Here is a 27,996-nt window from a genome sequence, read left to right on the forward strand (position 1 = left end):
TCAAGCCCCATCGCCCGCCCCCAGGGTCAGTTCCCATAACCGGAGGGTTACTTTGCTTTTTAAATTTTTAATTGTGGTAAACGCTACATCACATAAAATTCACTGTCTAAACCATTTCTAAGTGTAAAGTTCAGTAGCATTAAGCACATTCACATTGTGCTGCTGTCAATACCATCCATACCCAGAACTCTTTGTCTTCCCAAGCAGAAACTCTGTCCCTGTTAAACACTGACTCCCCCTTCACCTCCTTCAACCTCTGGCACCCACAATTCTCCTCTATGTCTTTATGAATTTGACTACTCTCAGTTCAGTTCAGTTCAGTCACTCAGTCGTGTCCAACTCTTTGCGAACCCATGAACCGTAGCATGCCAGGCCTCCCTGTCCATCACCACCTCCCAGGGTCCACCCAAACCCATGTCCATTGTGTCGGTGATGCCATCCAACTTCTCATCCTCTGTCATCCCCTTCTCCTCCTGCCCTCAATCTTTCCCAGCATCAGGGTCTTTTCCAATGAGTCAACTCTCCACATCAGGTCCCAAAGTATTGGAGTTTCAGCTTCAACATCAGTCCCTCCAGTGCACACCCAGGACTGATTTCCTTTAGGATGGACTGGTTGGATCTCCTTGCAGTCCAAGGGACTCTCAAGAGTCTTCCCCAACACCACAGTTCAAAAGCATCAATTCTTCAGTGCTCAGCTTTCTTTATAGTCCAACTCTCACATCCATACATGACTATTGGAAAAACCATAGTCTTGACTAGACGGACCTTTGTTGGCAAAGTAATGTCTCTGCTTTAGGGACGCCACATAAGTTTAATCACACATTATTTGTCCTTTTGTGACTAGCTTATTTTGAAGTAGGAGGTAGATGGGTCTCCGGGCTGAGCAGCTGGAGTTTGTCAAATGGAACAAATTAGAGCTTTGTTTGCCCTAGAAACTCTAGTGAAAGTGTTAGTAGCCCAGTCATGACTGACTGTTTGCAACCCCATGGACTGTAGCCTGCCAAGCTCCTTGGTCTATGGAATTCTCCAGGCAAGAATACATGGAGTGGGTTGCTTTCCCTTCTCCAGAAGACAAAGTTAATGGCAAGAGCTGGGCTCTGCTAAAAGATAAGATGACCACATAAGGTCAAGGAAACCTCCCTGAATGAATGTGCACGTGGAAGGTCCTTGGGAGTTAAAAGAAAAGGGGCATTATCCCACAGTAGGTGTTGTCAAACGTTCCTTTAGCCTTTGCGCTAGAATCCATCTTGGCAAAAGATGTGCGTGCATAACAGGGAGGGTTCTAAGAAAGGTCAGATATGGTAAAAGAGGTGAAATAATTGGCCAGAGGAGAACAAAGACTAGGAAGGACTGTCCTATATATTGATTTAACCATCTCTAACAACAGCCTTTGATTGTGTGGATCACAACAAACTGTGGAGAATTCTTCAAAAGATAAGAATACCAGACCACCTTACCTGCCTCCTGAGAAACCTGTATGCAGGTCAAGAGGCAACAGTTAGAACCAGACATGGAACAATGCGCTGGTTCAGAATTGGGAAAGGAGTACATCAAGGCTGTATATTGTCACCCTGGCTTATTTAACTTCTATGCAGAGTACATCATGTGAAATGCTGGGCTGGATGAATCACAAGCTGGAATCAAGATTGGTGGGAGAAATATCAACAATCTCAGATACGCAGATGATATCACCCTAATGGCAGAAAGTGAGGAGGAACTAAAGAACTTCTTGATGAAGGTGAAAGAAGAGAAGTGAGAAAGCTGGCTTGAAACTCAACATTCAAAAAACTAAGATCATGGCATCTGGTCCTATCACTTCATGGCAAATAAATGGGGGGGGGCGGTGCGGAATGAAAACAGTAGCAGATTTTATTTTCTTGGGCTCCAAAATTACTGTGGATGGTGACTGCAGTCATGAAATTAAAAGATGCTTGCTCCCTGGAAGAAAAGCTATGACAAACCTAGACAGCATATTAAAAAGCAGAAATATCACTTTGCTGACAAAGGTCTGTATTGGTGGTTTAGTTGCTAAATCATGTCCAACTCTTGCAACCCCATGGACTGTAGCCCATCAGACTCCTCTGTCCATGGGATTTTCCAGGCAAGAATATTGGAGTGGGTTACTATTTTCTTCTCCAGGGGATCTTCCCTACCTAGGGATTGAACTCGGGTCTCCTGCACTGCAGGCAGATTCTTTATCCACTGAGCTACCAAAGCTATAGTTTTTCTAGTAGTCCTGTTAGAGTTGGACCATAAACAAGGCTGAATGCTGAAGAATCGATGCTTTTGAACTGTGGTGCTGGAGAAGTCTCTTGAGAGTCCCTAGGACAGCAAGGCGATCAAACCAGTCAATCTGAAAGGAAATCAACCCGGAATATTCATTGTAAGGACTGATGCTGAAGCTCCAAAACTTTGGCCACCTTATGGGATGAGCTGACTCATTGGAAAAGACACTGATGCTGGGAAAGATTGAAGGCAGGAGAAGGGGACAGCAGAGGATGAGATGGTTGGGTGGCACCACTGACTCAATGGACATGAGTTTGAACAAATTCTGGGAGATAGTGAAGGACAGGGAAGCCTGGAGTGCTGCAGTCCATGGGATCTCCAAGAGTTGGATATTACTTAGTGACTCAACAACAACAGTTACAATGTTGGTCCCCCTGGCAACCAACCTCCATCCTTCAGTGACCTAGGCGCTTTCCAGAAGTTACCTAAATATAACAATATAAAATATAAAAATATAATAAAAAGGTTTCTGTTACTGAAACCAAGTAGGACCCTGTGGGGCTCCTGGGCACATAAGTCTTTCTGTATCCCTCATTTCTTGCTTACAAGAAAATGGGCTTCGTTCAGCCTCCATGACCTTCCCTGCATTCCAAAGGGCAGATTCAAAGAATTGCTAATCAGGGAAGGGAAGGATTGTGGAGACAAAGGAGGACCAGTCAAAAACCAATGATCTTGGTTCCCCCTCAATGGATATACACAATATGTTTGAGCTGCTTTGCAGATACTGAAACCCCCACCAAGTGGGAGACGTTAACTCTATACTGCCCAAAAGCACATAGACTTGTGGTTAAACCAGTTAGCATCAGAAGGTTAATAATGCTGACTTCCAGTTGCGTCACTACCAACCAATCAGAAGAATGTCCATGAACTGATCCTGCCCTCCTCTTTGAACCATTACTGTAAGACTCTCTGTCCCCTCCAGGTTGAGGCACAGTTTTGAGGGCATTAGCTTGCTGTGGCCCCTTTTGCCTGGCAAAGTAATAAAGCTCTTCTTTTCTACTTCACCCAAAACTCTGTTTCTGATATTCAATTCAGTACCAGGATACAGAGGCTGAATTTTGGCTACCTAACCACTTGGGAAATTTCAAAGGTTTTTAGAAAATCTGTGCGGGGAATCAGGATGAAAATCAAATATATATATTTCTCATTATAAATTGTAATATCACTCTTAGCATAATGTCTTTAAGGTTCACCTATGTTGTAGCATGTGTCAGAATCTCCTCCTTTTTAAGGCTGGATAGTACTCCCATCTTAGGTATATGCCATATTTGCTACTTGGGTTGCTTCCACCTTTTGGCTACAGTAAATAATGCTGCTTTGAACAGCGTTCAAAGTGTGCAAATGTCTCTTTGAGACTCTTCTTTCAATACTTTTGTGTGTTAAGTCACTAAGTCCAGTCCGACTCTGCAACCCCATGAACTGCAGTGTGCCAGTCTTCCCTGTCCTTCACCATCTCCCAGAGTTTGCTCAAACTCACGTCTACTGAGTCAGTAGCCATCTCATCCTCTATCGCCCCCTTCTCCTCCTGCCTTCAATCTTTCCCATCATTGGGGTCTTTTCCAATGAGTTGGCTTTTGTGTGTGCAGGGGGTTATTTTTAAAACTTATAAATCAGAGCAGATCTCCATTCTCCCTGCCCTAGCTCATAACCCTCATACTGCCAGCTCTCAGCTACCTGGCCTGCCTGACCCTATGTGATCTGCCTGTCACCACCTGACCTTCCCCTTCTGCTCAAAACAATAATCATCACTTAGTATCTTTCACAGTTTCAGGTGAGGCTTGGCAGGGTGGCTCTGTCTCTGGATCTCTGTCTCTTTTTCTTTCTTTTTTTTTAAAAAAATATTTATTTCACTGGGCCAGGTCTTAGTTGCAGCACATGGGGTCTTCCATCTTTGTTGTGACATTCAAACTTTTAGTAGTGGCGTGTGGGATCTAGTTCCCTGACCAGGGATCAAACCTGGGCCCCCAGCGTTGGGAGCATGGAGTCAAGACATTGAACCACCAGGGAAGTCCTTGTGGGTCTCTCTTGAGGCTGCAGTCAGATGTTAGCCAGGCCTTCACCTGAAGTCTTCACCTGAAGACTTCACCTGAAGTCTTAACTGGAGCCAGGGACTTCTTCATGGTGAGGCAGGAGATAGAAGGGCTCCAGGTTAGACATTTACAACTGGCCTCCTTTGCATTTCATGGGGCTTGACGAGGTGGTCTTCAGGCTGGATATGTAAAACTGTTAGCATTTCCTGAGACAAGAGATAGATGGGCTCCAGTTAAGACATTAACAATCAGCCTCCTGTTGCCCCTCCGAAGTGGAAGTAACAATATAAACAAGGTAAATAGCCAGTCTTTGTTTCTTGTAAACCCTTTAAGGTAATAGTCATAGCAAGGACAAAGAGGGGCAAAATCCTGTTTGAGATCTCTGCTCCCCCTTTTTGGGACAAGGGAGACACTACACATGCACAGAAAGGCTCCTTGGGGGTCAAAAGTCAGGGGATAAGGCCAGGCCATAATGAGTCTTGCTCCTTCCAGAAGCCAGATCCATCTTGGCTTAGAGGTGTGTGTTCACCCAGGGAGGGTTCCAGCGTAGGTCAGGTAATTGACCTGAAGGAAGGTAAAAACCTGGAAGAACTGACCTATATAAATGACATCTGCCTCTTTACTGTGCTCCTCCTCACTAGGGAGGGGACCCACACCCTTTCTCTCTGGGTGTGCATCTCTGCCTTGCTTCTATCTTAACTAAACAGTTTCTTTGTGTGCTCTCCCACTTGTTTTGTGTCTCAAATAATTAACTTTGTACCTATACTTACAGTTTTTGCCTCTGTGATAAAAGTATTTTTTTTCACCCGGTTCAAAGATCCAAGGAAAAATAGCTTCTAACTTCTAGCCCTTGCTGGTCTGATGGCTAGAATTCCTGATTTTCATTCAGACTGCTGCTGCTACTGCTAAGTTGCTTCAGTCGTGTCCGACTCTGTGTGACCCCATAGATGGAAGCCCACGAGGCTCCCCTGTCCCTGGGATTCTCCAGGCAAGAACACTGGAGTGGGTTGCCATTTCCTTCAGACTACCTCAGTTCAATTCCCAGGCAGGGAATTAAGATCTTGCTTCACACCACCACTCACTGCTGCCTTGCTGAGATCAATGGCAAGCTGATGCTGGCTGTTGTCTGGGGGTCCAACTCCTCAGCACACTCCTCAGCACTGCTTGCTCATCCTCATGACATGGCAGTTGTCTCCCCCAGAGAGAGTGATCCAAGACAGAAAGGCAGAAACCACAATCCCCTTTATGATCCAAGCCCCAGAAGTCATCATCACTTCTGCCGTGTTTCACCAGTCAAAAAGATTGGCCTGATTTGCTGTGGAGGAGACCGCACAGGAATGTGACCCGGGATGGTGCAAGCAGCTCTTTCGCCCCGTGTGTCTCCATTTGTTCATCCCTGTTTTCCTCAGACCTTAACCATAAGCATGAGATCGCTAGACAACATTTAAGCTAGTTCCTGATGTTTGCTTTACTGGATGTACACAATGTTTTGCCTAACCTGTTGATTCCTTTCCTTAATTAAAAGGAGTAAGAGTGAAGCATTAATACTTAAAGAATGACTGACTTTACCTTATCTTGCCCTTGGTACATTTGCAGGCAGACCACGGCCAAGAGAACATCCAATTGCAGGGGGACCATGTGAGCAAGACAGCGTCCAAATGAAGATCGGAAATCAGCAGATCTGCACTCAATGGAAAAATGACAAAGAATCTGATTTCCTACATTAATGATTAACTGAGATCGTTTCCCCTTTTTGCCTTTAAAGATTGTCACGGCTGAGCAGAATCTGTGGACTTGGTCTCAGACAAGAGTTCCCTTTCTCCCCAGATTGTCAGTTTTTCTGAATAAAATACCTTTCCTTTGTACTGACTCTTGGTCCTCAATTATTGACTTTTGAGCAGTAAGCAGGTGATCCTGAGTTCAGTAGCAATATGAGGGGCCAATTTGGAGGCTGGCAGGCTCCCAAAGGCAGCCTCTGTCTAGTCTCTTGCTCTTCACAACACTCAGCACCTGCACTCAGATGTGTTTTGTTGCCATTGGTGGAAGTTCCACGTAAGCAGGGCTCCTCTGCCCTCCCAGAAATAGTATACCTCTTTTTGGGGCTTATCACAGGTGTTTAGGAGACATTTATCAAATAAATTAATGAGTAAATGAATGAATTGTGACCTTTGGCCATATGTGAATGTGGAGGAGAATGTCCTTGCTCCTCCGCAGTGGTCAGGCCCTTCATCACCCACCGTACTCCTTCACACAGTCAGCTCTAGCCAGGCAGGCTGCCCCTCGGTCCATGGGCACACTTCATTCCTCTTGCCTCAACCTGTGCTTGACTCTTTTTTCAACTCATCTTTTTAGGCTCTAAGTGCATTTACAGAGCACCTGCTGTATGTCTGGCACTGTGACCAAGGTAGATGTGGCCCTGTCCTTGGGAACTGACATTCTAGTTGGGAGATGGGTAGCAGAAAGTGCTTGGGGGGCAGAATGGGGAGCCTATGGTGGTGCCCTGAGGTGAAGCATTCCATGACCTGGCCCACAAGTCTGATCAGGAACTTGAATTTGTGCCAGTTGTATGTGTGGAACACAATGTTATTATGAATGAAATTGAGCAGCTCCTTAGGTGTTTCCTGTTTCTCTAATGATAGGAGTATTGATCTCTAGGGTTGATTTCTAGGAGTCCTTTATTAATTAGGGAGATGAGCCTTCTGTGAGACAAGCGGCCGATATCTCCCCATTTCTAGTCTGTTTTTTGACTTTGTAGACATGTTGGAGGGAAGGGCAGCCCTGAGGAGATCAGGTGAGTGGCAAGTGCAGACACCATGTGGGGTGAACTCTCCCTGCCTGATTTAAACTTGTATTTACTTTCTGATCAGATAAAGCATACCAGGATTACAAAATTCTAAGACAGCAGAAGTCAGAAGTGAAAGCCATGGGGGTTGGGAGTGAGGGGCAGGGCCAGTGCATCCTGGACATTTAGGGACAGCTGGGGAGCAATGTCAGTTTGCACCAGTAAGTCCACACAGGGTGATCTGTTTCCATCTGCATATAAGACCCCCCAGTGTTCAGCAGATGGAGGAAGGTCCCCAGGAGTCCTGCCCTCCCATCTTGGATGGCCCAACCTCCTACCCAAGTGCTCACTTTTCAAGTGTTTCTGCATTCTCTTTATTACTCTGACAGTTCACACTACATGCAGCTATAATTTGTCATTATTCCATATTATACTGTTCTTTATCAATTTACCTTTTTTAGGAGAGGGTCATCAGAGGTTCTACTATATATCACAGTAACATCTAGCAAAACTTACATATTAAGCGATGGAAGTTAACATTGGTTGAATGCCTTAACAATGACCAAATCTGGTTTTTTCCCATGGAAAAACTGTCTTGTTTATTTGATTAAACAAAAATTAAAATAAGCTCCAAGTGCTCACTTTTGACTTGCAACATGCACATCTCAGTGGGGGCAATGGGCAAGGAGGGAGACACTGCACCTGACCCCCGACTGGGCAGGGGAGTGCCCAGGGTCCACCCTTTGAGTGTCCACCTGCCACTCACAGGGTGGAGATCTGCTGCCCTTGCTTGCCTGTAGCACACATCCCAAGGGGCACAGGATCCATCTGCCAGGGAGTGGAGGCCCCGTAGCAAATCCTGCACTTGGGAGACCCTGTCCTTGTTGTACAGGGGCAAGGTCCAGAAATCTGCTGCTCTTGATCTCGGAGGGAAAGCAGTGAGCAGTCCTGAAGAGAGATCTTAGTTCCTTGTCCAGGGATTGAACCTGGCTAACCTGGGTGAAAACCAGGAACCCCAGCAGTTTGACCACCAGGGGCTACAGACTAGAAGCAAAGTGGCCCTGGTTCTTTCCCCTGTTTGAAAGCAAGCATGTTTCAAGGAGGCAAAAACTAAAAAATACATACAAAGTATATTATTAGAGAGGCAGTACAATGTATGGGAGAGCACACAGGTAAACAGTTTAAGTCAGAAGCAGGGCAGAGATACACGAAGCCAAAGAGAAAAGGTATGAATGTCCTTTCGGTGAGTCAGAGACTAGGCAGAGAGAGAGGGCATGGGTATCCTGAAGGCGGAAGAGTGCAGTAAAGAGGGGATGTAAGTCACTTACACAGAACAGTCCTTCTGGGTCTCTGTGCATGTATGCTCAGTCGCTTCAGTCATGTCCAACTCTGCAATCTCATGGACTGTAGCCCGCCAGGCTCCTCTGTCCATGAGATTCTACAGGCAAGAATGCTGGAGTGGGTTGCCATCTCCTTCTTCAAGGGATCTTCCCGACCCAGGGACTGAACCCATGTCTTTTATGTCTCCTGCATTGGCAGGTGAGTTCTTTACAACTAGCACGACCTGGGAATGTTAATCACTTATATAGGACAATCCTGCTGCTGCTGCTGCTGCTAAGTCGCTTCAGTCGTGTCCGACTCTGTGTGACCCCATAGACGGCAGCCCACCAGGCTCCCCCATCCTACCTTTGGCCAATTATCTTGTTCCTTTCTTTACACCTAACTGGGACTTGGATCCTCCCCAAGATGCTTGTGCAACTTTTTTCTAAACTGGATCCCACTGCAGAGGTTTATGGGTGCATGTCCACACTTATAATGGGGTGGAGCCCCTCCCTTTTCAACTGCCAAGAACCCTTTCTGCACATGTGCAGAAAAGTCTTCCTTGACCTCAGGCGAGGGTGCCTTATCTCTCTACTTCGACAGAGCTCAGCTTTCACCACTAGTTTTATCCTTGGAATGTCTGAGTGAGAACAAAGCTTGAATTTTACTTCACTTGACAAGTACCAGGTGTCCAGCCCAGAGGTCCATCTATCTCCAACCTCATTCTGAGCCTCAGTTTCTGCATCTGTCCCCCTTCCCCACTGTGTTCCCCGTCCATCTAGACCCCAGGCTTATGGCACTGACATTACTTCTGAAATTGAGCAGCGTCCTGTGAGGCTCCTGGGTCCACAGGGAGCCTTTTGGTCCGCCATTTCTTTTTTTTTTTTTTAATTGGAGGCTAATCACTTTACAATATTGTATTGGTTCTGCCATACATCAAGACAAATCTGCCATGGGTGTACATGTGTTCCCAATCCTGAACCCCCCTCCCACCAGAGTGAAGTAACCCAGAAAGAAAAACACCAATACAGTATACTAATGCATATATATGGAATTTAGAAAGATGGTAACGATAACCCTGTATGCGAGACAGCAAAAGAGACACAGATGTATAGAACAGTCTTTTGGACTCTGCGGGGGTCGGGGGTGGGGTGGCGATGATTTGGGAGAATGGTCTGCCATTTCTTGTAGGCAAGACTCCAGCTTCTCTGAGTTCCAAAGGGCAGATCTGAACAGTTGCTAATCAGGGAGGAGCACTTGAGACAAGATTAAAGGGACCAGAGAAGCTCATCATGGAGGCCAGACCACCTGAGAGCCTGCCCACATTATAATCTTGTCAGCAACTTAACCCTTTGAAACTTTGCAGAAGAAAGAATGCATGACTGTTACTACCTTGATCCTACTACAATCATGTATCTCTGCCTGACTATAAGAGCTCTCCCCATCCCCCAGGGAGGGCGGCACAGTTCTTGAGGCACTAGCCTACTGTGTTCCCTCTTTGCAAAGAAATAAAGCCACTCTTTCTCCTCCATAACTCTGTCTCCGTATTTCTGTTCAGCATGGGTACACAGGGAGTCAAGATTTTTACATCACTCTTAGAAAGGAACTGAGAGAAGTAAACGCTAGGAGCCATTGACTTTTGAAAAACCACAGGACTAACCTGGTGGTCGAATCTGCCTGCCAATGTAGGGGACATGGGTTCCATCCCTGGTCCAAGAAGATTCCACATGCCAAGGGGCAACTAAGTCCATGCTCCACAACTATTGAGCCTGTGCTCTAGAGCCCAAGAGCTGCAAATTCTGAGCCCGCGTGCCACAACCACGGAAGCCTGCAAGCCCTAGAACCAGTGCTCTGGCATAAGAGAAGCCACCACAATGAGAAGCCTGTGTACCGCAACTAAAGAGTAGCCCCTGCTCACCACAACTAGAGAAAGCCCTCTCGCAGCCAAAAATAAACAAATAAATAAAAACATACAGTCTTAAAGTTCCCAGTTATGCTTTATTCAGAGACCTTAGTGAAGACTAGGCTCTCAGCTCTGAGAAATTGTTCTGTGAATGAATAATGTTGCCTGCCATATCAGTAAACATAAAAAGATGCTGTAGCCATCAGTCATTACCACTGCCCCTTACGGTGAGAACTGGGAACTCAGGATGCAGACAAATGGGCTGCCCCTCCCCCAAGCCCTCAGCAACTGCAGCCACTCCCATCAATACACCGTAAGGGGACTCAGAATGGGAAAGAGAAGGATCATGGCCATAGATAGCTAAGGTGCATATAAAAGGGATGATTTCAATGAACCCAAACTCTTGCATCTTCCCATACAAAGAAAAGTGATAAATTCATCAACTTGAGATATCTGGTTTTCTTTATTAAACAGGAAACTTTTGATGCTTCAACTATCTAGTCTTCCTTGCAAAACTTCTATATATCCTGGCTCTTCCCTTACCTCTTTGGAGCAGTCCCTCAGAGCTATCTGAGAGGCTACCTCCCAGTATTGAAGTCCTTAGAAAAAGTCTGGCAGATAAAACAAAGCTCAGCTTTCAGTTGACTGTTTCAAAATTAAGAAGGAACCAGGATACACAGGAATTTTGCTAAAAGAAAAAAACACAACAAAAAACCCACAAAGAAACTAAAAAACCCATGCAGTTGAACATCGGAAGATTACTAATTACAAAAACAGACACTTCAAGTTAATGATCTTAGTGCTTTACTATCTTTGGGAAGATGCAAGAACGTGGGTTCATTGAAATTATTCCTTAAATACAAATCTCAACTATCTGAGGCCAGTATCTTGTTTTTCTCCATCCTAAATTCCCCTCAAAGCGAGTGGTACAGAGGCAAAAGGCTTAATAGTGGGTATCATTTACCTTTACTGGGATGGCAGGCAACATTTTTTTGTCCACAGAGTCATGACCCAGCAAGAATGATGCAGAGTAATGCGGGGGGTCAGGCCGGTTCCACTGGTGGGCAGGATGCCCCCTCCCTCTGGGAGGACTGCGCCCTAGGACCTGGAGCAGGCCTGGACTTCCTCTATTACCCCCAGGTCATGTTACACAATCTTCCTGTCCAAGGTAGATGCTGTCCCCCTCAGCTTAGGATAGACCCCACCTGGACTGTAAGGAGATCCAACCAGTCAATCCTAAAGGAAATCAGTCCTGAATATTCATCGGAAGGACTGATGCTGAAGCTGAAACTCCAATACTCCGGCCACCTGATGCGAAGAACTGACTTACTAGAAAAGATCCTGATCCTGGGAAAGATTGAAGGCCAGAGGATGAGATGGTTGGATGGCGTCACTGACTTGATGGCCATGAGTTTGAGTAAGCTCTGGGAGTTGGTGATGGACAGGGAAGCCTGGCGTGCTGCAGTCCGTGGGGTGGCAGAGTCCGACATCCTCCAGTTCCCTCATGGGAGCGGGGAACGAGGTAGTTGGCGGGGTGGGGGTGGGGGGGGGGGCGGGAATAGGTGGCGGCGCGGAAAGCAGAAGCACCGCTGACTGCTGCAAAGAGCTCAACCATGTCTACAGTCTGGCTGGTCCGCCAGGCAAAGACAGGGCGGGACCAGGGCAGACCAAGATGGAGCCAGGACTGGGAGAAGTGCGTGGGCTACAAACGAAGTTGAGCCAAAGTTGGAGTGAGGCTCGAGTGAGGAGGGGAGGGGCTCAGGACTGCTCAGCGACGTAGCTAGCGCCGAGGGGGCGGAGCTACAATGGTGGTGTTTAGAGTCAGGATACGGCGGTGATTTAGCCCAGAGCAGCGGGGGCGGAGCTCAGTGAGGGGCGGAGCTGAGGGCACATCCTGTGGGCGGGAGTCAGGCTTAAGGCTTTCGGAGGCCCGGTAACTAATGAGGACCGAGCGAGGGGCGGGGTTCAGGGTTGTGGTCGCGACCTAGTTAAGGTCTGCAAGGGTGGGGCTCAGTGAGGGCAGGGTTTAGAGCCCTAGCGTTGACAAAGACTAGGCCCTGGATTCCCGGAAGGGCGGATCCAGCGAGGGGCGGGGCTAAGGGCTCAGCGGCGTCTGTAGCCCACGCGTTAGGAAGCTGCACTGCAGGGAAAGCTGAGGGTTTTAGACCCTGCGGCAGCGCCGCCGACCCCATGGGCGGGGCCTAGCGGGAAGGGGCGGGCTCAGTGAGGGCGGGGTTAAAGCTTCGCCGAGAGGATACCAGGGGCGGGGCCCACCGGGAAAAAGCGGGCCGGAGCGGGAGGCGGTCAACCGGACCCACGGGCAACGCGCGGACAACCACACGGGCTGACAGCGGCAGGGGGACGGGTCGGGTCGGCCGAATGCACGGCTTGCCGCCGCCATGACAGGTGAGCACGGTCCGGGGTCGTGCCTGCCATGCGGAGACAGGCACGCGGCCACGGTGGCGCGTAGGATCCGAGTGTCCCGATGCCACTCCTCGCTGCGACGGCGAGTGACCTTGCCCGTGATTGAGTGCCCTGTCGACAGGGCGACGGCAGAGCGGCGCGCGGCCCAGGGCTGGGTTCTTTGGGAGCGAGGCCAGGCCGGGTCTAGGAGGGTGCTTGGGGGCGGGGGCCATGGACAAGCTCTGGAGAGTTCTGGTGGGCAAAGCCACGTCATGCCCTGGAGGCTTCTGAGCGTTAGGGGCCGAGCCTTAGCGTGTTCTGTGCTGTGAGGCCAGGTCAAGCCATGGAAGGTTCTAGTGGCGGGGACCAGGTCTTGGGTGATTCCAGGAGGGCAGAGGCCAACGTATGTCTGCAGGTGGGGAGCTGCTGGGGTGAGGATCTGTGGCCTGGCACTAGGAGGTGAAAGTAATTGGTGGTAAGGAATACTCTCTGGGGTTCTACTGTGCTTCTATCAGGAGATATAGAAACTCTTGATAGAAGGCTGTGTCTTCTGTTAGGAGTCCCCTGAGAAGTCTGCCCAACGGGTGGTGCCTTCCTGGGCAGTGTGTGGTACCTGTGGGACTCTGGCATCTCCCAGGCTGCACCCCTTGTCCAGGGACAGGCCCGAGGGGATCTTGCACACACACTCTGTCTCCCAAGGCTTTGTGCCCCATCTGGACTGCCCCAGCCCCTCCAGCTTTTTTTTCCCCCCAGAATGCAGTCCCTAGCCCAGCCATCCTCCAAGGGCCTCTCGGAATGGGGACCCACCCACCACCTTCCTGATCCTGAGCAGAGTGATCCTGCTCTGTGGACCTTTCCCTGTAGGAGAAGCTCCATGAGAGTAACAGGCTAGTGAGAGTTCATGCCAGTGTAATCAGGGAGTGTGGTGGCTTCCAGAAGCCATACCTTATTTCAGGGAATGCTTTTGAGGTAAAAGTCACCTAGGGTGACCCACAGGGTCTGGGAGGCCCCTGAAGTCCCTGTTCTCTCTGTAGCTGTCACTGAAGTCCCAGCCTAAGTCCCATATACTAGTAAGATTTGATGGGCAGGAACCTGGTGATTTCCAGGACACCAGTGTACCAGCCTAAGCCAGAAGAGACCCCAGTTACTACTCATTCCCCTGTCGTCTCTCTGAACTGTTTTTAATCTGTGGCTGCTATTTCTGAGTAAAGTTGATCCTCTGACCTAGAGTTTCAAATGTGACAGTTTCAAATACGTGAATTTTTTTCGATGCATACATACTACTGCCTGACCTGAGGTTGGTTGAATTCTCAGATGCAAAATTATGGATACAGAGGACTGACTGTAAAGTAATGTGTGGATTTTTGGCTCCTCGGGGTCTGTCCCCCAACCCCCTCACTGTTCAAAGGTCTATTGTACCTACTGTGCATCTGGTCCTGCATCAGATGCTTGCTACTCAGGCCTGCTGTATGGGGAAATATGGAATATCTCTGTGTGTGAATGAGGAAACAAAGACTCAGCTTGGGCAGGTGCCCTAGACTGCTGGGGCAGTCAGTGGCGGAGCCAGGACTGGACCTTGACCAGGCCCACCAGTCCCCATTCTCCCTACGGTCTCTGTGTCCTGGGCTTCTAGAGGCCTCTTCCCTCAGAGTCCTTCATTTTGGGGATGGGGAACTAGGGCCCAGAGAGTGCAGGCCTGGGAGGGCCAAATGAACAGGCCTGCAAGGCTGTAGGTCCCAAGTTCCGGGCTTACTGTCTCCGTGCACCAGTAGCAACCTGTCTCGTTCTGGGGCCTTTACGAAGGGTCGCAGAGTGAGCGTGTGGAGCCTCATGCATCTGTGCAGGGCCACACTGACCAGGTATCACTGTAGCAATTACTGTTGCTGCAGAACCGGCTCCTTCCTTGTGGCGTGCTGGCAAGTGGGACATTGCAGCTCCATGCCTGAGGCCAGGTTGGACACTGGGACAGGAGGGGATTCTGGGAGATTCATTTTGGGAGGGGAGGTTGAGGCCCAAGCATCTGGACTTTGTTGGGGGTGGTGGTGGGTGGGGAGCTCAGGAAAGTCTCTTGAGGGGAGTTGGCCAGGTGGAAACCATAGGGAGAGGTGTTCTTGTTCCTGGGAATCCGAAGCAGAATGCTGCAGTTGGGTGTTGCTGTGCAGGGTTGGCTCAGGGGCTGGGAGACTTGGTGAGGGCAGGTGAGGCCAGCTCCCACAGGGCCTCCAGTGCCAGGTCAGGCTAACAGGTTGGCCAGCCCAACTATGCTTGTGGTGCCAGTAGGGCAAGATGATGGGGGAGGGGCACTTCCATGGTCACAGGGGACACGGGTTTGATCTTTGGTCTGGGAGGATTCAACATACCATGGAGCTTCTGTGCCTGTGCACCACAACTACTGAGCCTGTGCTCTGGAGCCCATGAGCCTCAACTACTGAGCCCATGTGCCGCAGCTGCTGAGTCCACCTACCCTAGAGCCCGCACGCTGCAACTACTGAGCCTGTGTGCCTAGAGCCTGTGTTCTGCAACAAGAGAAGACACTACAAAGAAGAGTAGCCCCTGCTTGCTGCAACTAAAGAAAGCCTGCATGCAGCAGTGAAGACCCAGCGCAACCAAAGAAAAAAACAACGATGGGGGAGGTAGGGCTTAGCAAAGGCTGCTGGTGAAGGTCTGGTGAGTTTTTTTGCCAGAGCATTCATTTTCCTCCTTCCTATAAAAACTGTCTGGGACTGTCACTTGGGGCCAAACTGGTTTCCTTTCTTGTGCTTTGTCATGCCTGTGAATGGCCACCTGGGTGTGGTTTGTGTGCACAGCTCACAACGGCCACAGGAAGCACAGGGCACGGCAGAGCCCGGAGCTGTGGTCCCCAGGCTGTGCCATTATGCCAAGTGACTCACAGCTCCAGCCAGTGGTGGCTCCCCTGGCTAGCAGCCTGCAGGGTGGGAGGAGCCACTGCAGAAGTGCTAGTCACTGTCCACTGACAGCCCTTGCCCTGAGCCTTGGACCTATGTCCATTCGTTCCAAAACTCTTCAGTGAGTGCTTAGTGTGTGCCAGCCCTATGCACAGTGCACACACTGGCAGCACACACAAGACGGCCCGTGGCTTGGTCAGAAGCAGACATGATGCAGCTAAATTGCATGATTAATTAGTAGATTGATCAGAGAGGCAGAAATGGGCCCCAACACTGTGCCTGGGTCCTGAAATCAATCCATCACTCTCCAGCTGATTGAGTTCTTCAGCAGGTACCTTATCTATTTATTGTGCCTCAGTTTCTCCTTCTGAAAATGAGGGTAGTGGTCATGCTCGTGTAGCAGAGCTGATAGAAGAATGATGATGCACAGAGCTCCCAGAATGCCCAAGCATGGGTCCCAGTCCATGAACTATGGCCAATATTATTAACTCTTTAATCAGAGAGGCTACAGGTGATGAAGCCAGGTGGCCAGGAGGGTCCTGCCACATGGTGGTGACAGATGTCTCTGCATCCCTGTCCATGGCTTCTTTACCACGTTGGAGCTCTGACAAGTCTGTCTTCAAAATATACTTTCAGAGACTGGGAGAATCAAAAGTTAGAAATTCTTATTCTGGGGGGAATAGACTATCCAGGAGGAGGTAGCATCAGGAGAGAGAGATGAGAAGGTAAATGGTTTATTGAGTTGGGCCCACGGAAGAAATCGGGAGGAGGCCCCACTTGTTCCAACTCAGTGACCCTATTTTTTAAAAATCAACTTTATTGAGGTATTGTTTACTTATAAATACACTCATTTTTAGTGAAAAATTCTCTTAAGTTTTGACAAATGTATATACTCATGGAACAACTGGCCCAGGCCAAATCAAGCTAGAACGTTTCTGTCACTCCAGAAAGTCCTTCATGCTCCTTTCCAGTGAACACCACCCAATCCAAGAATTCATCTCCTTTCTGTGACTGTTGTTTTCATCTTTAAAATTCAACAATGGAGGGTTTCCCTGGTTGCTTAGTGGTAAAGAAACTGCTTGTCAATGCAGGAGACATTTATCCCAGATCTGGGAAGATCCCACAAACTGCAGAGCAGCTCAGCCCTTGTGCCACAACTATTGAGCCTGTGCTCTAGAGCCCACGAGCTGCAACAGCTGAGCCCTGTGCACCGCAACTAGAGAGTCGCCCCTGCTCACCACAACTGGAGGAGAGCCCGCACAGCAACGAAGACCTAGCACAGCCAAAAATAAAATAGATAAAATTTTAAAAGAAAAAAAATTCAACAATGGAATTCCCAAATAGTATTTCTTATTAATTACTAGAATTTACTTTTGGAGCATTTTTAGTTTATAGACAATCTAGCAGATAGCACAGAGGGCTCCCCCCACCCCATTTCCTCTATTATTAGTAGTTTGCATTTGTATGGTTGTTAGCCAATAGTGATACAGTATTATTAATTTCAGTTGTTACTAAAGTCCATATTAATATGATGATTCATTCCTTGTGTTGTACACTGTATGAGTTTTTTGAAAAATTCATGATGTCCAGTATCCACTATTACAGTATCATACAAGAAGTTTTACTGGGTTTTAAACATCTTCTGTGCTCCATCTATTTATCCCTCCCTCTTCCATAACCCTTGGCAACCTCTAATCTTTTTACTGTCTCCATTGTTTTGCATTTTCTAAAATATATACTTGGGATCATATAGTATATAGCCTTTTCAAATTGGCTTCTTTAACCTTTAACAAAATGCATTTGTTTCCTCAATGTCTTTTTGTAACTTTGTAGGTCTTTTTATCACTTTTTATTCCATTGTAACTTATTAAACTGAACCACAGTTTAATATATTATCCACTTACCTTTATATGTATTTTGTTGTTCAGTAGCTAAGTCGTGGCCGACTGTTTGCAAGCTTGCTCAGGCTCCTCTGTCCTCAACTATCTCCTGGAGTTTGCTCAGATTCATGTCCATTTATATGTATATGTGTGGTAAAATATACAGAACATAAAATTTACCATTTTAACCATTTCATTGGGATTAAATACATCCACAGTGCTGTGAAACTGTGCATTTCAAGAACTTTTTCAAAGGGAAACTGTGTACTCATTAAACAAAAACTCCCCTTTCACCCCTACCTGCAGCCCCTGTTAATCACTATGGTACTTTCTCTGTCTTTAGAACTTGCTTATTCTAGATAGTTCATATAGTGGAATAATACATTTGTCCTTTTGTATGGGCTTCCCTGGTGGCTCAAATGGTAAAGAGTCTGCCTGCAATGCAGGAGACCCGGGTTTGATCCCTGGGTCAGGAAGATCCCCTGGAGAAGGAAATGGCAACCCACTCCCATATTCTTGCCTGGTAAATCCTATGGACAGAGGAGCTTGTGGGTTACAATCCATGGGGTCGCAAAGAGTCAGACACGACTGAGCAACTAACATAACACTTCACTTCATTTGTCCTTTTGTGTCTAATGTATTTCACTTAGCATATTGTTTTCATGGTTCATCCATGTTTTTGAACCCATGTATTAGAATTCCGTTCCTTCTTATGATTGTATAGTATTCCATTGTATGTATACCATATTTTGTCTATCTGTTCATCTGTCTGTGGACACTTGGGTTGTTTTTACCTTTTGGCTTTTGTGAGTAAATGCTACTCTGAACTTGACATGCACATATCTGTTTGAGTCTCTGCTTTGAATTCTTTTGAGTGTATACCCAGGAATGGAATTGCGGATGTATTTAACTTTTTGAAAAACAGCCATACGGTTTTCCATAGTAGCTGTACTATTTTACCTGCCCACGGAGTGCATGAGAGTTCCAGTTTATCCTCATCCTCATATTCATATTCCCTCTCTCCATATATTTATTTTACCCTAATGAGTATGAAGTGGTATCTCATTGTATTTTGACTTGCTTTTTGCTAATGACTAGTGATGTTGAGCATCTTTTCATGTACTTAGCAGTCATTTGTCCACCTTTGGAGAAATACCTGTTCAAGTATTTTGCTCATCGTTGTATTGGTTATTTTGTAGGATTTTTTTTGTTGTTGAGTTGTAGGAGTTGTTTTTATATTCTCTCTCTTTCTATATATGTTAATCCCTAACCAAATATATGCTTTGCAAATATTTTCTCCCATTCTATGGATTGTCTTTTCACTTTTTTTTTTTAACTCAAAATAGGGTTAATTTCTGGACTTTCTAGTCTATTACATTGGTCTGTATGTCAGTGCCACAGTTTTGAATCCTGTAGCTTTGTAGTAGATTTTGAAATGAGGAAGTGTGAATCATCCACTTTGTTCTTTTTTTGAGGATTGTTTTGGCAGTACAAGTCCCTTGAGATCCCATATGAATTTTAGAATGAAAAAAAGATAAAAAAAGATTTATTGCAGTTTGGATAGGGGTCACATTGAATTCCTGGATTACTTTGGGTAATATTGTCATCTTCACAATATTAAGTCTTCCAACCCATGGACATGGAATGTCTCTCCATTTATTTGTATCTTTTAGCATTTCTTTGAGTAGTGTTTTATAGATCAGTGTACAAGTCTTCTATCTCCTTGGTTAAATTTATTTCTAAGTGTTTTATTCCTTTTTAAAGTTTTTTTAAGAGTTCAGCGTTTTATTGAATGTGTTACTGAAGAGGTTTGTCAAAAAGACCAAAGCCCATGGCATCATTAGACTTTTCAGATTCTTATTTCTTTGCCTCTGCTTTCTTCTCAGCTAGGGCAGCAGTGGTGAAGAGAACTGGACCTATGGCTGGTGCAGCACCAGCTGCTAGGGGCAGATCCACCAGCCCCCACGTGGCAGATGAGGCTCCCGATGTTGACACTGGCCAAAGCCTTTGCAGACAAGCCTGGCCAGAAAGGGTCAACACTTATGCAGGCTGCTTTAAGGAGGGCGCTGGTTTTGTTGTTGTTGGCTGCACTGGGTCTTCATGGCTGCATGCGGGCTTTCTTAATATGTTGTTGTCGTTAGGTTGCTAAGTCATGTCCAACTCTTTTCGACCTCATGGACTGTAGCATGCCAAGCTCCCCTGTCCTCCATCCTCTCCCAGAGTTTGCTCACATCCATGTGCATTGAGTCAATGATGCTGTCTAACCATCTCATCCTCTGCCAGCCCCTTCTCCTTCGCCTTCAATCTTTCCCAGCATCAGTACCTTTTCCAATGAGTCAGCTCTTTGCGTCAGGTGGACAAAGTATTGGAGCTTCAGCATTAGTCCTTCCCGTGAACTTTCAGGGTTTATTTCCTTTAGGATTGACTGGTTTGATCTCCTTGCAGTCCAAGGAACTCTCAAAAGTCTTCTCCAATACCAAATTTGAAAGCATCAGATCAACACTTAGCCTTCTTTATGGTCCAATTCTCACATCCGTACATGACTACTGGAAAAACCATAGCTTTGACTAGGCGGACCTTTGTTGGCAAATGATGTGTCTGCTTTTTAATGCGCTGTCTAGGTTTCTCATAGCTTTTCTTCCAGGGAGCAAGGATTTTTAATTTCATGGCTGCAGTCACCATCCACAGTGATTTTAGAGCCCAAGAAAATTAAATCTGTCACTGCTCCCACTTTTTCCCCCTTCTGTTTGCTGTGAAGTGACGGACCAGAATGCCATGATCTTAATGTTTTGAATGTTGAATTTCAAGCCAGCTTTTTCACTCTCCTCTTTCACCCTCATCAAGAGGCTCTTTAGTTCCTCTTCACTGTCTTTCACTAGAGTGGTATTATCTTCATATCTGAGGTTGTTGATATCTCTTCCAGCAATCTTGATTCCAGCTTGTGATTCATCCAGCCAGCATTTTACATGATGTACTCTGCATTTAAGTTAAAATAAATATTAAGTAAATAAGTATTTAAGTTAAATAAGGGTGACAGTATACAGCCTTGTCGCACTCCTTTCCCAGTTGTGAACCAGTCAGTTGTTCCATGTCCTGTTTTAGTTGTTGCTTTTTAACCCACATACAGGTTTCTCAGGAGTCAGGTAAAGTGGTCTGATATTCCCATTTCTTTTAAGAATTTTCCACAGTGTGTTGTGATCCACGCAGTCAAAGCCTTTAGCATAGTCAATGAAGCAGAAGTAGATGTTTTTCTGGAATTCCCTTGCTTTCTCTGTGAGCCAGTGAATGTTGACAATTTGATCTCTGATTCCTCTGCTTTTTTCTAAACCCAGCTTGTACATCTGGAAGTTCTCAGTTCACATACTGCTGAAGCCTAGCTTCAAGGATTTTGAGCATAACCGTGCTAGCGTGTGAAATGAGCGCAGTAGTACAGTAGATTACATGTTCTTTGGCCTTGCTCTTCTTTCGGATTGAATTGAAAACTGACCTTTTCCAGTCACGTGGTCACTGCTGAGTTTTCCAAATTTGCTGATGTATTGAATGCAGCACTTTAAAATCCTTTAGGATTTGAAATAACTCAGCTGGACTTCCGTCACCTCCACTAGCTTTGTTTGTAGTAATGCTTCTTTTTTTTTTTTTTTTTACAATGTTTCCTCTGACAGGTTACAAGACAAACGCCCAGTTTGCCTGAGTTCTAAAAGGTTATTTCCTTTGCCCCACTTGAATGACCAATAAAGACATAAGTCCAGTTGGCAGAGTGAAAGTGGGTGTGTAGGAATGCTTCTTAAGGCCCACTTGACTTCACACTCCAGAATGTCTGGCTCTAGATGAGTGACCATACCATCGTGATTATCTGGGTCATTAAAACCTTTTTGGTATAGTTCTTCTGTGTATTCTTGCCACTTCTTAATCTCTTCTGCTTCTGTTAGGTCCTTATACCATTTCTGTCCCTTATCGTGTCCATCTTTGCATGAAATGCTCCCTTGATATCTCCAATTTTCTTGAAGAAATCTCTAGTCTTCCCATTCTATTTGTTTTCCTCTATTACTTTGCACTGTTCATTTAAGAAGGCCTTCTTATCTCTCCTTGCCATTCTCTGGAACCCTGCATTCAGTCGGGTTCATCTTTCCCTTTTTCCCTTGCATTTCGCTTCTCTTCTTTCCTCAGCTATTTGTAAGGTCTCCTCAGACAACCACTTTGCCTTCTTGCGTTTCTTTTCTCAATGCATATTTCTCAACACTTTTATTTCTGACACTTTTGGTTACCAAATGTGTGTGGGAGTTTCCTCTGTCAAGCAATTTTCCAGTTCTTTGGTGGACACCAACTGGGTGTCCTATAAATTTAACTCAATTCTTACACCATCTATCTGGAGAGTGTCAGATCCCATAGGTTCACTTTAGGTTCAGTCCCACAAGATTGCCCCCACTTGAAATGCCAGTCACCAGTCCAGGCTGTCCCCTGTGCTTCTAACTGACTGGCTATAAATCAGATTTCCCCTGACTGTCATTTGCTAGAGCAGTTCACAGAACTCAGGAAAACACTTACTATTCACAGTTTGTTACAAAGGATATTTCAAGGATACAAGTGAACATCCAGGTGGAAGAGAACAACAGGGCAAAACACGTGAGAAGGGGCATGGAGCTTCCATGCTCCTCCCAGGCACCTCCATGCGTTTAGTAACTGGGAGGTGCTCCAAACCCCGCTTTGTTTGGGGGGAAGGTTGTGGAGGCTTCCTTAGGTAGGCATGAGCTTCCCTGGTGGCTCAGCTGGTAAAGAATCTGCCTGCAATGCGGGAGACCTGGGTGCTATCCCTGGGTTGGGAAGATCCCCTGGGGAAGGGAAAGGCTACCCACTCCAGTATCCTGGCCTGGAGAATTCCATGGACTGCATAGTCCATGGGGTTGCAAAGAGTCAGACATGACTGAGTGAATATAGGAAAGTGAAGTCGCTCAGTCATGTCCAACTCTTTGCAATCCCATGGACTGTAGCCTATCAGGCTTCTCCGTCCATGGGATTTTCCAGGCAAGAGTGCTGGAGTGGATTGCCATTTCATCTTACTGTAAATCACAGTATCACAAATCTATTCTGTCAATCTGTGTCTTTTGATTAGAGAGTTTAGTCCATTTATATTTAATTACTGACAATTAAATAAGGGACAACTTGTTTCTACCTTTTTGCTGTTTGTTTTCTGTATGTCTTGTAGCTTTTTTGTCCTTCATTTCTTCCATTACTTCCTTTTGTGTTGATTTTCTGTAGTAACACGTTTTGATGTTCTTTTGTGTATATTCCATGGACATTTTCTTTGTGGTTACCATGGGGGTTATGTTTAATATTGTACAGTTACAGCTATCTAATTTGAATCAATACCAGCTTAACTTCAGTCACATACAGAAACTCCTCCTATATAGCTCTGCCTGCCTGCACACCAACCCCCATCCTCTGGGTCCACCAGGAAACAGACAAGCTGCCTCACATAGGTAAGGTGGTATACTTGTTCAGGTAGCTAGGGCTGCAGGGCCTTGGGACCCTTCCTCAGAGATTCTTTGCCATCTGCCCACCAACTTCTTCCCATCCACTCCCTGCCTTTAAAGGCTTGTCATTCTAAGGGACATTCTTAATGGGAGAGATAGTGTAACAGTGATGTTTTAATGATGATTCTGAAAGAAAAAAACAAAAGGATAAGCATTTCCCAGCCTCCTGGGTAGCAGGCGTGTTGGTCTGCTGTTTGTGGCAGCTTCCCAAGGCCTTGCAGATACGATGTCTGGTGGCCATGCCAGCTAAAAGTGGCCAGGCCACTCTAAACCCTGTGCTTCTGTCTGTGTGTCTCCTATCCCCATGACAACAGTGGCTGTAGGAGCTTTGGAGCTGGGCCTTCTCTCGCTGCTGTGTCCTTCCTCAGGCCTGCCTATTTCCAGAGAGCACTGGGGGCCCTGCAGACAGCAGACTCTTCACCCTTCTGAGTTGTTTTGTGATGAGCTCTCAGGCATAGAAGAGAGGAGGAACCAGAGACTCTGCTCTGCTCTTAAGCACTCTGTGCCTTTATCACTGCACCCACCCACCCCACTCTTTTGCAAGGGGATTGGCATGACATGGGGGATTCCTGGGCTTTGCATGAGTTGGGATGTCAGCAGTTGTCCGGATGCTTACAGCTGGTACACCTCTTGGTGGGCACAGAACCTTACTGTGAGGAGTCCCTGCCATGGCTGTGTCATGGTATGTGGGACTCAACACCTCCTTGGGCTGTGCTGGCTCATGTCGTTCTGTGTTCTCTGCTTCTGTTTCAGAGCAAACCTACTGTGATCGCCTAGTCCAGGACACTCCTTTCCTCACCAGCCTCGGACGCCTGAGTGAGCAGCAGGTGGACAGGATTATCCTCCAGCTAAACCGCTACTATCCCCAGATCCTCAGCAACAAGGACACGGAAAAGGTGCCAAGGAACCTGAGGCTGCTCTCCCATCCTTTCCTCTCTGGGCTGGGAGAAGTGGGGGGCAGGACAGCTTGGAGGTGAAAACCTATCTCCTTGGGGTGACCTTAGGCCTAGAACATAATTTTTTTGAGCTTTAGTTTCTTTAGATGTCATCAGAACTTCTGGCCCCTTTCAGAAATGCTGGAGGATCACAGGAGAGGTGTGACAACATGAGACAGACCTGGGAGGGGAACAGGGGAGTACCAGGGTGGGAGGGGAGCAGGGATACCAGACTCTACTGAGTGCTGCAGAACTCTTCACTCAGCATCTTCCAAAAGTTCAAAATGGGCAGTCATTTTGGGTGTGATCTGGCCCGTCCTCTTCGGGGACACTGGATGAGAGTGGGTGCTCCTTGTGCACCCCACCCACTTCTCTGGCTCCCTTGTGGCAATGGGGGTGGGTGCCAGAGACTAGCTGGGGCTCTGGGGCACATGACCTGCCTCCCAGCTGGGTGACAGAGCGAGCCCTTCTCCTCTTGGGGCCACATGCAGGGCTCTCTGGAGGGTTGAGGCCTCTCCAGGGGACAGATGATATTGATCCTCGACAGAGCTAGAATCCACCCACACCCTGCTACTGGCTCAGATGCTTGTTGAGTTATAAAAGTAGTCCAGTAAGTTGAAAAGTAGGGGCTCAAATTTCTGTCTTGTAATTAAAAGTCTAATATGCATTCACTATTTTAAAACAATTTTGAAAAGCTTCAGATGTTGACATGGGAAAAAGGAAACTCCACACACCCCCCCACACACACCCCCCCCCCCCCACGGTTCCTTTCCTCAGAGGTGCCCATGGTTTCTGCTGCACACCTGCCTGTGCTTTGCGTTTCTGTCCTTTTGTGGTTCAACTCTAGTTTCTTGTAGAATGGTCCACCACCACCAGGTGGCAGCACCGGGCCATAGCCTCCATGTTCTGGGAGTCAGTGCGGGTACCCTGTCCATTGACCTTTACAACCACATATGTTTCAGTCAGCCACATCGAAAAAGCCACCTTTTTTTCTCCTTAACCCTTGATATCGCAGAAGGCAATGGCACTCCACTCCAGTACTCTTGCCTGGAAAATCCCATGGATGGAGAAGCCTGGCAGGCTGCAGTCCAGGGGGTCGCTGAGAGTCAGACACGACTGAGCAACTTCACTTTCACTTTTCACTTTCATGCATTGGAGAAGGAAATGGCAACCCACTCCAGTGTTCTTGCCTGGAGAATCCCAGGGACGGGGGAGCCTGGTAGGCTGCCGTCTATGGGATCGCACAGAGTCGGACACGACTGAAGCGACTTAGCAACCCTTGATATATTTTTTAAAACTCGAATCACATTCCTGTAGACTATGAACTACTAGAAGTTATCATTTATGCCATTACCTTGAAGGTTCCCTATAATGATCATACCGTGTAGGTTTATTATTTCCTTTTTTACACGTGGGAAAACCAAGTTAGCAAGCCGCTAAGTTTCCACACTTGGAATAATGTCACCACCATCTTTCTTGGTGACCTGTCGAGACCTCCAATGCGAGTGCAAGGATTAGTGGCCGTGTAGCACAGTCTTGGGCACCGCATGGGAGTGGTTGAGTCTTTGGTAGCAATTGCTACCTCCCCATGGTTGTTCCAGCCACGAAGGTGGCATCACAGCCATTGAGAAGGCTGGGGCTGGGGGGTGAATCCGGAGTCCTCCAGCCTGATCTCTCTGTGCCCCTTCCTCCTCCAGTTCCGGAACCCCAAGTTGTCTCTTCGAGTGCGTCTCTGTGACCTCTTGGGCCACCTGCAGCGGAGCGGTGAGCGGGATTGCCAGGAGTTCTACCGGGCCCTGTACATCCACGCCCAGCCCCTGCACAGCTGCTTGCCTAGCCGGCACGCCCTGCGTAAGTGCGTGTCCCAACCCCCTGGCCTTGGCATCTCCTTGTTCAGCCCTTCACCAGAGACAACCCTCTGGTTGCGTCTTGTGTGACCCTCAGAGAGTGTAGAGAGATTATTTCAGACAACACAGATATCTCTGTCTCCAAGGTTCCCTGTCTCTGTCTCTCCATGTCACTGTGTGTGTCTCTCTCCTTCTCTCTGTCTCCCTTTTTCTTGTGCTCTTTATTTCTTACACAAAAGTATCTTGTGCGTGTAGTCCTACCCTTGCCTCTATAATCTAATGAACCTGGGAATCCTTACGCTTCTGATCAGAACTAGCTCACAGCTGTAGGCTGTACCAGCCTTGAGTGAACTGCCTCCCACGACAGAGGTTGCATCTACTTTCACCCAGGTAGAGCCTCATGGTGTGGATGTTTCTGTACAACAGTCTCTGGCACAGACGGCTGGTCCAGGACAATGTGTTTTGGTTTAGAAGTGCCAGCCCATGACCCAGGAGGCTTGAGAGGGATCCTCTGAGCTGCCAGGATGGGTACAGGGAAGGCACAGGTAGGGGTGGCAGCTCAGTCTTGAGGCCTCTGCACCCAGGTCCCCAGGGGGAGTGGCTACTGTCCCTCAATCCTCACATGAAAGGCTGGAGGCCGTGAGGGCAGAGGTGGCTCACCTCAGGCCACTCGGCTGGACCAGGGGCCCCAAGCACAGGCTGGCAGGCCTGGGCCCTGAGCTGCAGCATGGAACGGCCCTGTCACCCCAGCTGTCAGGACCACACAGCCCTGCCTGGAGTCAGGGACCTTCCAGGGTGCCCTCAGGGTTATCAAGAAGCTGGTTGACTGGGGAGCCCAGGGAGGTCTGGGGAAGAGAAAGGGCGCCCTGCCTTCACTCAGCACCATCGGACTTGGGACAGGCAGGTGTTTGCACTGTTGGGTGCCTTGTGGTTGCCAGGGAACAATGAAATCCCCATCCCATGGTCCTCAAGTTCTCACGAAGTGGACAAAAGGAGAAGACCCCAGACTGTGCAGGGGTCCTTCCCTGGTGCTGACTACCCCCCTCCCCCGCCCACTGCCCCAGACACAGCGTGGAGGGCTCAGCACCCGCACAACCCAAGGCGCCTGGGTGGCCTGCGGGGAGGGGCCTTGGCGGCCCCCTTGGTTTCTTGATGGCAGGCGACCACCTTACTCTCCAGCTCCCCCATGACTAACCATGCCCTGTGATTTTGTTTCCAGAGAACTCAGATTGCACAGAGCTAGACTCGGGCAACGCAAGCTGTGAGCTCAGTGACAGGGGTAACCGCCTCCCACTTCCCTTTTCTCTGTCCCCTGACCCAGGGCTCCACCTCTGTCTTGGGGGCTTCTCATTCCAACTTGGGTTCCAGTCCTGGCTGCCCATTGGACAGATCCCCTTAGGGTGCTCACTAGGGGTATCCCTGCCTGGCTGACCCCAGCACAAGGTGTGAGCCTGTCCTCGAGGCCTCTGGACCCCTCCCCACCCCTCAGGGCTCGGGGAGCTGCTCACGCGCATTTCTCCCCAGGACCTGTGGCCTTCCTGACCTGCCTCGGCCTGGCCGCGGGCCTGGCGCTTCTCATCTACTGCTGCCCTCCAGGTGGGTGCTGCTGGGCCAGGCCTCGGCCAGTCCTCCCCACGCCCTGGGGCTGAGCCCTGCCAGATGGACAGAGGCCCACACCTGAGGCCCCGCCTTGTGACCCAGTGTGGCATGCCCGCCGTCGCTTTCCTGCCATGCTGACCTTGTCCAGGTCCTGGGTGGGAGTGGTGCGTGGGGACCCCACATCACTCAGGTGTGGGCTGGTGATGCTGCGAGGATGAGAGAAGGTACCTTCTGGAGGAGTTCTGAGACCCCCTTGTCTTCCAGACCCCAAGGTGCTTCCAGGGGCCCGGCGTGTCCTGGGCTTCTCCCCTGTCATCATTGACAGGCACGTCAGCCGCTTCCTGCTGGCCTTTCTCACAGATGACTTGGGGGGCCTCTGACCGACCCCAGCCCTGCCTGCCTGCGTGTTGCTCTCCAGGGGCTTGCTTCTTTCCTAAGTGTTTATTTCTTGCTATTTATAATTTCTGTAATAAGCACTTTACTTTCATTGTACAGAGGTGTTCAACAATATTAAATGTTTGAGTCTCATCCCTTCTCTCAGGAGTGTTTTCTAGATGATTCCAATTCAAGACAC

At 48.0% G+C, this 27,996-nt stretch overlaps 1 protein-coding gene, 1 long non-coding RNA gene and 1 other non-coding gene across 5 annotated transcripts; 1 reads left to right on the plus strand and 2 right to left on the minus strand.

The window, feature by feature from the left end:
• Positions 1 to 4,118: 4,118 nt before the first annotated feature.
• LOC113897549 lies at positions 4,119 to 11,691 on the minus strand. Its single transcript, XR_003512354.1, has 3 exons — positions 11,652 to 11,691; positions 5,886 to 5,997; positions 4,119 to 4,522 (listed from the first exon to the last, which is right to left on the minus strand). It is a non-coding gene; the product is annotated as an uncharacterized LOC113897549 (long non-coding RNA).
• A 542-nt stretch (positions 11,692 to 12,233) lies between these two features.
• CARD19 (caspase recruitment domain family member 19) lies at positions 12,234 to 27,957 on the plus strand. Of its 3 annotated transcripts, XR_003512355.1 has the most exons (7): positions 12,234 to 12,727; positions 15,172 to 15,357; positions 23,795 to 23,937; positions 25,674 to 25,827; positions 27,043 to 27,102; positions 27,348 to 27,419; positions 27,687 to 27,957. XR_003512355.1 is itself a non-coding variant. In XM_027550324.1 (6 exons), the coding sequence occupies exons 1-6, from the start codon at positions 12,721 to 12,723 to the stop codon at positions 27,800 to 27,802; spliced, it is 552 nt and encodes a 183-aa protein (XP_027406125.1). In that variant the 5' UTR covers positions 12,260 to 12,720; the 3' UTR covers positions 27,803 to 27,957. The 3 variants fall into 3 exon arrangements, 2 of the variants coding, with proteins under 2 accessions (XP_027406126.1, XP_027406125.1); XM_027550324.1 differs by lacking the exon at positions 15,172 to 15,357 and having other exon boundaries at positions 12,260 to 12,727; XM_027550325.1 differs by lacking the exons at positions 15,172 to 15,357; positions 27,043 to 27,102 and having other exon boundaries at positions 12,259 to 12,727.
• Positions 21,155 to 21,281, minus strand: LOC113897962. Its single transcript, XR_003512475.1, has one exon. It is a non-coding gene; the product is annotated as a small nucleolar RNA SNORA27 (small nucleolar RNA).
• Positions 27,958 to 27,996: the final 39 nt, after the last annotated feature.

This window comes from Bos indicus x Bos taurus, chromosome 8, assembly GCF_003369695.1.
Source record: "Bos indicus x Bos taurus breed Angus x Brahman F1 hybrid chromosome 8, Bos_hybrid_MaternalHap_v2.0, whole genome shotgun sequence".
Classification (NCBI taxonomy): Eukaryota; Metazoa; Chordata; class Mammalia; order Artiodactyla; family Bovidae; genus Bos; species Bos indicus x Bos taurus.